Source organism: Entamoeba invadens, assembly GCF_000330505.1.
Source record: "Entamoeba invadens IP1 unplaced genomic scaffold scaff_1105074726037, whole genome shotgun sequence".
Classification (NCBI taxonomy): domain Eukaryota; phylum Evosea; order Mastigamoebida; family Endamoebidae; genus Entamoeba; species Entamoeba invadens.
The window spans coordinates 3,616-11,617 of NW_004440178.1; the positions used below are offsets into that span (position 1 = coordinate 3,616).

At 30.0% G+C, this 8,002-nt stretch overlaps 2 protein-coding genes across 2 annotated transcripts; both read right to left on the reverse strand.

The window, feature by feature from the left end:
• Positions 1-650: 650 nt before the first annotated feature.
• Positions 651-1,040, reverse strand: EIN_049010 (hypothetical protein; the record flags this gene model as incomplete). Its single annotated transcript, XM_004254672.1, has 1 exon — positions 651-1,040. The coding sequence occupies one exon, from the start codon at positions 1,038-1,040 to the stop codon at positions 651-653; it is 390 nt and encodes a 129-aa protein (XP_004254720.1).
• A 6,289-nt stretch (positions 1,041-7,329) lies between these two features.
• On the reverse strand, positions 7,330-8,000 carry EIN_049020 (leucine rich repeat containing protein BspA family protein; the record flags this gene model as incomplete). Its single annotated transcript, XM_004254673.1, has 2 exons — positions 7,330-7,753; positions 7,786-8,000. Coding segments are annotated over 2 exons (639 nt in total), but the record flags the coding sequence as incomplete, so codon positions are not given.
• Positions 8,001-8,002: the final 2 nt, after the last annotated feature.

Genomic DNA, 8,002 nt, shown 5'->3' on the forward strand with positions numbered 1-8,002 from the left:
TTTGACGTTGTTTGTTATTAAGTGGATTGACGATGTGGCGTTTTTTGTTTTAATGTTGTAACACAATAAAGCGATATGAAATTTCATCCAAAAAGATTATTTTTGATCAATCTTAGGTAATTGAGTTCTCATTTGTTAATTATTTTAAGTAAAATAAAACTGACTATTGGCCGGTTTGGGTTAGAAAGGGGTTTTGGAATAAAAAATAATAAAAAATGATTTGGACAATTTCCTTTTTACTTATTTTTCTTCTTAAAAAAAGTTTTGGGTTGTGAAAGTGTTAAAGAACCGAAAGAAACAAAACCTAAAAATGTCTTTGTTTAGAATATAAAACACAAAACTGTCTCAAAAAAATTATTATGAACATTAAGGAAAAAAAAGAGACATGTCAAAATTTTCAAAAAAGAAAAACCAAAATTATTGTTTTCAAACCAATTTATAAAATACATTTCGAACAAGTTGTGATGTATTGTAAAAATAATTTAAACAGCTTGTTTTATTAATTATAATTAATAGTTAAATTATTGTTAAAAAGTATATTAATAATAATTCAAAATACAATACATAATAGTATAATTACCTGGTTGATAGACACAGTTAATTCGACTTGAACTTTCAACAATCAAATTCTTTGTAAAACTTTTTGCTTTTTAAATGGCGACAACCATTTTCTTCATCTCTTTGATGGCAACAACATTTCCTCGATATGTTCCTTTGAACACAATCCCAAAGCTTCCTTCTCTGAGTTTTCGAACTTTTTTCAACTCGTCTGGGTCAAGTGCTGTCGACATTTCTGACGCAAATTTTACTGGGATTTTTATTTCTGATATTTTGCCTTTGTTGATGTTCAAGACCGAACAAGTGATGTCAATAGTCTTCTCAAGTGTACACAGCGGATAAACAGCAACAGTAAATTCAACAGCACGACCTTTCTTGATACTCACTGGTATGGAAGGTTTAACATTCAACTCAAACTTTTCCTTGTCATTTTGTGTTGTGAATTGAATTTTCAATAAAGACGTTCTGTCGTTGCCAATCATAAATTTGCATTCGCCGTCTTTCTGAACTGCAATTTCGCCTTCAAAATGCGTTTTTGAGTGCCAATATATATGATATAAACTTCTTTCTTTTTTAAATCTTTCAACAAAAAATCGTTGACAAGTGACTTCCTCAACTTCTCTTCTTTTCTGTAATGAATATGTAAAAAGTATACAACTTATTGTTATAATAACAACTTTAAAAATATCAAAAATGATTGGAAGTATAATTGAGAGTACATTTGTCGTGTGAACACACTCGTCTCCATTTGGTCCAAATTTGTTGCTTACACTGTACTCACTGCATTGTCTTGTTTTTGGATCATACTATTTATTATTGCAATTGAATTACATTTCACACATTGCAACTATTTTGATATCAAAACATATAGATTAATACATAAAGAGCACGTGTTATTGTCTGAACAAGTCGCACGCAATTTAACACACTTTGGGCATTTTTAATATTTGTTTTGATAATACCATCGAGACACACAGCACACCCATATTCTGAAACCAATTTACAGTGTCAAGTGTTGTATTGATGACACACTTCTTGTCTTTTATTGTTGTAAATTCGACATATTGGTAATACCCACCTTTCACGTTACACTTTGCATGTGTTGAAACGTTGCCAACACAACTTGAGCACTTCCTATCACATGGAAGACATTCAGTACCAATTAGATAATACCCGTCATAACACTTGGTTCACCCCGTATTGCTGTTTTCTTTGCAGTACACAGTCTTCACTTCTGTATTGCAAACCAATACACCCTCATTGGAAGTTCTAAGTGAGATTTGTAAATCATAATGAAGGCAATTGCCTGATGATGTATACGAGCATAGCGTCGTTTCCATTGAAACACATTTTTTGTCATCAAATTTGAACTATTCTTCACAAATTGCACATTTTGAAGTTGATAAGTCGACACTTTGGCAACGCGCGGTAGACATGTCAACACATTGTGTGTCACTTAAAATATAGTTGTCTTTACATAACATACATTGCACCTCAAATATTTGTTATCATAACAACAGATTTGTAGTGGATTTCACTTAACATTTTGCATGAGCCGAGAATTAGATAATAACCTTTATTACACACAGTACATCCACTTGGCGTTGACACAAAACAATTTGATAGTGAAACACAACTTCCATTAACAAGAGAAAACCCATTTGAGAATATATAACACGTAGTCGGTGTTGTGCAAGTCAGATAATTATCTCCACACAACTCGCATTGTTGTGGATATATTTTGTTCAAAAAGTATTTCGAATAACATTTTATACATAGTCCTTTTAATAATGCCTCACGTCCAACATCATCACTCCATAAAGTTGTATATGTTTTTGTTTGTAAACGTTTAAGGTATTTTTCGCATTTAATTGTGTTGTAACTATCTAAACAAAAGGAACATTTTTGTGTTCGTTTCAACCATTGAACAAACACCATTTAAGTTGATTGAATTGAAACATGCCATACATCCAAACCAATTTGGTACTTCTGACAGTATTTGTGGTTCTCATATGACAGTGTTGAATCTAAATGATCCCTATACTCAAATGATTTTGTGTGTTGATTATTGTTCTTGTTGTACAAGTCGAACAACTTGTAGTACACTCGATTCTGTATCCCTCCTTATCTATCAAATTTGTTGTTGTCAATCATTTCTTTGTTTTTCGAGACTCAAACTCCATGCCACTCTGGCAGCCAGAAAACACCAAAACATCAATATCAATTGTTGAATTCGGTATGTGGTCACATGAATAACACCAATAAAACAGATTGGAACACTTCATACTGACACTCTGTTACACTTTGAATTCGTCGACTGGAAAGTCAATGCAATTTCCTTCGGTCTTGAATACCATTCGATTGGATTCGCAGTTTATTGCTCTTTTAATGCTCAATGAAATCGTTTTTGTAACACATTTATTGTAATTATTCAACGCCAATCATATGGGGCATAATATACAATTCAATGATTTGTATATTGTGTTTGTATAAAATTATGCCACGTTTGAGCCGAGACATATTACATGGATGCATTTTGTGCAACAACAATTAAAAACCATCGGTTTGATGTAATCATTGGGTCTATTTTTGTGACATCATTAGTGACTCAACTGTTGCAGATTCTCTTGGTATTCCCAAGCGCTGATATCAAACCGTACTGTATTTTTATAACTCTTCAAAACTCTACATGGAAGTGCTGCAAAAAGAAAATGTAACACAGTCAAGTCTGTTCGAACAGCGTCTTTGATGTTGGAGTTTCTCGTGTATAGTGTTGAGTTGGTGCTCATCAAAGAGATCATCCAATGTTTTATCTCACTAAGGTCACAACCATTGAGATCTATGAAGAATAATCAACCATACTTGACTCCAAACCATTTAATCTGTTTATTATTGGTGTTGTTTGTTTATCTGTAGTCTCAAAAAAGACACTTTCGAGGCGTTTTCTGGGGTAAATGACGAAGTTTCATTATAGACTATTTTACCGACATTTCGAAAAACTCTTTCGGAGTCTATGCTTGTTGGTTGAAAAGAGAGATACTTCCTGGCAATATCATATAAATCGGCGTGTTTGTTTAGTTTAATACAGTTTTGCCAATATTCTTCGGGACTTTTACAGTTTTCTCCGTTTTCTATCGCACCCCGATCTTCTAAATACAATCTAATTGCTTTATCATTTGGTGATTCCTCTCGTCTTTGTACTGCATCAGTTGTCATCATTGGAATTGCCCAATTGGCAAATTCAATATGAAAAATTGAACTCGAATCTAAAAAAGCGGAACTACTTTGTGGTGTTATATTATTTATGCCACTCAATTCAGCCTTCACTCTTTGAACACAGGTATTGATTTGTGTTTCAAACAAATCACCATCACGAGTAATAAAAAAAGAAAGCTGCTAAAATATATTCTTCTTTTTGAGAAATAGCGCGCAGTCTTTTTTCGAATTCAGATCGAGCTATCATTTTCCAGTCCTTTCCAAAAATAGTCCCAGCTTCAATTTCCATAAAACCACTTTCCGATTCTTCTGCATAATCTTCATCTATTTCACTATGTTTTAATATATTTTTAGAAAACCTTCCAGTTGGTAAATAGAAGAGGAAATTGTGTTCCAAATGTCTCTAATAGCTCCCACAACATAACACGATGTAATTTTTTGGTTCGCCACCAATTTGTTGTAAAGATCGTCCATTGCTTTTTGTGAGTGAATACATTTCTTTGACCCCTTTCACCCCTCTTCATTGAATTGAATCCCATTGTTCAGTTCTTTAACACTCTTCTCTCTTTTTAACAATTTGCTAAAAGAAAGGTAACATGAATTAAACCGCGTTTTCGTATAAGTCACAAGACATCCAGGCTCTTCACAATTTTTTGAACACAACTCTTCAAAAATTCTTTGTGTTTTTTTGAGAAAATTGGAGTGTTTTGGCCAAAGAATTAATACTTTTCACGAAGGCTTTCATCCCTGGTATTTGTTTTATCACAGCAGAAAACAAATTATTCGACTTGTGTAAAACACAGTCAGTTTTGTTTCCATTAATTTCAGACAATTTATTGTTATTTGATGCCGAATCAGCAACAAATTGTATGTTTTTAACATTCAAATTTAAATCGGTAACAATTTGACTCACATATGTTTTAATTTCCTTTCCTGTATGTTCTACATTAAAAGGACTCACATTCAAAACTTCGTTGTGCGACTCAAATTGTTTATCGATATAGTGGAGAGTTGTTGTTATATAAGAATTATTATATTTACTCATGATATCTGTTGAAATAGATCCTGATAGATTATTGAAAACGACATCTTCTATAATTCTTTTTTTGAGATCTCCTAGTTCTCTATCGTACAATTCAAAAAGACAAGTTGTTCTAAATGTTTTTTCGTCTGACAATACAACTGACTTATCGAGAAAAATCAGTAACTCAACTAAAAATGGATTTCGAATTTGACTAAAAGGAATTCCAACAGATGAAAAAAATCTCATCAACATTATGTTAACCTCTTTATTTCTTTGTGACATTTTTGGAAACAGTTTTCTCCTTTTTTCTTCATCTTTTAATTTGTCGTAATGTAAACTAATTAAATGATTTTTTGCAGATGAAGTAGACTGTGTGACCATGTTATAATTTAACATTTTGTTACAGAGAAAACATTTTATAAAAAAAAACAACCTACACATGTGGGTTCTCCCTTTGATCGGTATCACCAGGAAGACACTCGGCGTGTTCTTGGCATGGCAAATATACAATTTTCATGTAATTCCAAATAAATGAACGAATCATTATATATTGTAGATCCAAACACAAAAAAATATTATATAGTTTCATATTTTAGTATTTATTGTTTAAATAAATTATAAAAACAAATGTTTTATTTGTTTAGATAATAGTATTTTTTAATATATATATTTATTTAAAATATCAAGTTAATAAGTAATTTATTTTGTGAATGTATTTGTTTTTAATAAAAATAATAACATTTTCATTTTTAAATTATAATTATTTATTTTTTATATTATATAATAATACAAATAACTTATTAACCTTACGATACTGTTACTGTTTAAAATAAAACACAAATTTTATTTTTTTTGAACTTGATATGATATACAAAAATACTTACCTAGTGGCGGCTCTTTTGAAATGCAAACAGTAAACAAACCAATCGTGCAAACAATAATTTATAGGTTTTCCTTTTTTCTTTAATTTTTGGAAATGTTTTAATTAAAACACGAACAGTATTGGCGTTTTCATCAACAAAACATTTTTTTTCCAAAAAATGTTTTATAAAAGAAAAAAAAGAATCGTAAGGTTAAATAAATAATATCGTTTGTTGTTTTTTATAAATAATGTTTATAATTATTTTTATATTTTTTTGTAATTATTAAAATGAATTTTATTACTGCCACTAAACTCATTTAACCATTAAAAAAATTTGGCCATTTTTGATTTGAAATTTTTTTACGATGACAATAATCTTCTTTTTAACTAAATTTTGATTTTTTATTTTTTTGAGACTAAAAATTTAATTCGATTTTTTGTTTTTTTTATGTTAAAAAGAACTTAAAAACAACATTTTTAAACTAAATAAATTAAAATAAGCGGAACTTAAAATAATGTCTCCACGTTTACTAATTAAGACAAAATTATCTTTTTGAAACAAAACCTTGGAAATAAAAAAAATAATGGCAAAAAAGTTTTCTTATTTTTGATGACTAAAAAATATGTGATTTTAGCGATCGGTCCCTAGGTATAGTTGTGAGTAAAAAACAAAGAAAAAAGTTGCACACTTATTCGGAATGACTTTACATAATAAAAATCAGTACTAAACCCTTATAGTTTTTTTAAACTTTTCAAGTCATCAATTGATTGGTCAAAATTACTCAAAAAATATTTTATATTTAGAAACAAAATTTATGGATAAATAATGTAAGCCGACTCCACGAACGTGTTGTAGAAACTTGTTCTTCGATGTCACTCCTTACGGTTTTACACGAGACGCGACTTGTTATGATCATGTTTTGTATAGTTATAAACAAATATATTATTTTGTTTTTTTATATATTTTGTTATTCTTTTTGTTTTACAACACTTGTTATTGTCCAATTTTATATTGTAATTGTTCAGAATAACGTCGTAATGGGTTTTTATCATATTTTATTACCTTTGAAGATGTAAATTTATTTAAAAAAAATTATGGATTACTCAATTTTTAGTACTATACTATTCTTAGCTATTAACCAAATAATAATAACCATAAAAACGAATTTAACGAAAAAAAATATTGCCAAACCTTTCAAGAGTGTTTTTTAAAGAACCTCCGCTTGATTATGGCCAATGGAACTTGGACCCACTTGATAAAGACTGGACCTTTGTTATTTTTTGGTTTGTTCTTTATTAATGTTTGTATTATAAAAAACAAAAAAGATCATTTATACACAAACTGAATATTTAAACTGTATTTATAATTAATTGAATTCGAAATGTTATGATTATACAATCATATAAATTTAAATTATACTTAACTATGTTTGCTAACACATTAAAATGTTTTTAATAACTATGATTAGTGTAATTGTTTATAGTTATCTCGACTGATTCAATAACTTTCTTATTTGTTTTACAGTGTGTTTGATTTTTTGAATTGCTTTTAATAATTAAATTTATATTCATATGTTATAATATATTACATATTAAGACCATAATCAATGCTCGATTTTAACGAGTACTTTTATATAAATCAATAATTCTAACTTATTTATGAAAAAGTTTACTTTTTGAGATCTTTCTGTGTAAAAACTACATTTTTACAACCAATGCCATTCTTTCTGAAGTTTTCCGAGACTTTGAAAGTGACTGGAAAGTCGACAATTTTTGTGATAATTCCATTTGTACTGATTTCCCTTACATTTTCACATTTTTCAAAAACACATTTCTCGATTTGAGGAATACGCCCTGCAAATTTTAGGGTTTTCAGTTTTTTGCAGTTTTCAAATGCACATTTCTTGATTGATTTGAGAGACTTTGGCAAGTTAATTTGTTCCAAATTAACACAGTTTGAGAAACAGTGTGTCCCGATTGTTTCGACGTGCTTGCCAAATACAACGGTGGTAAGTGAATAACAATCTCTGAAAGCACTGTTGCCAAGTGAAAGCACGTTGCCAGGAATCACCACGTCTTTCAGGGACGTCATTCTATAAAACGACTTTTCTGTGAGTGTTGTGACACTTTTAGGGATGACGATTTTGAAAGCGACTCACAACATGAAAAAGTGTTATTGTATGTGTCACACGTATTTAACTGGTTTGTAATAACAACTTTTGTGAGTGAATGACACTTCTTAAAAACACCACTGTTGGAATAGATCGAGTTTGGTGCACTCACTTCAACAAGACGGTTGCAGTTGCTGAACGCCTTTTCTCCAACACAAGTGACTGAATTTG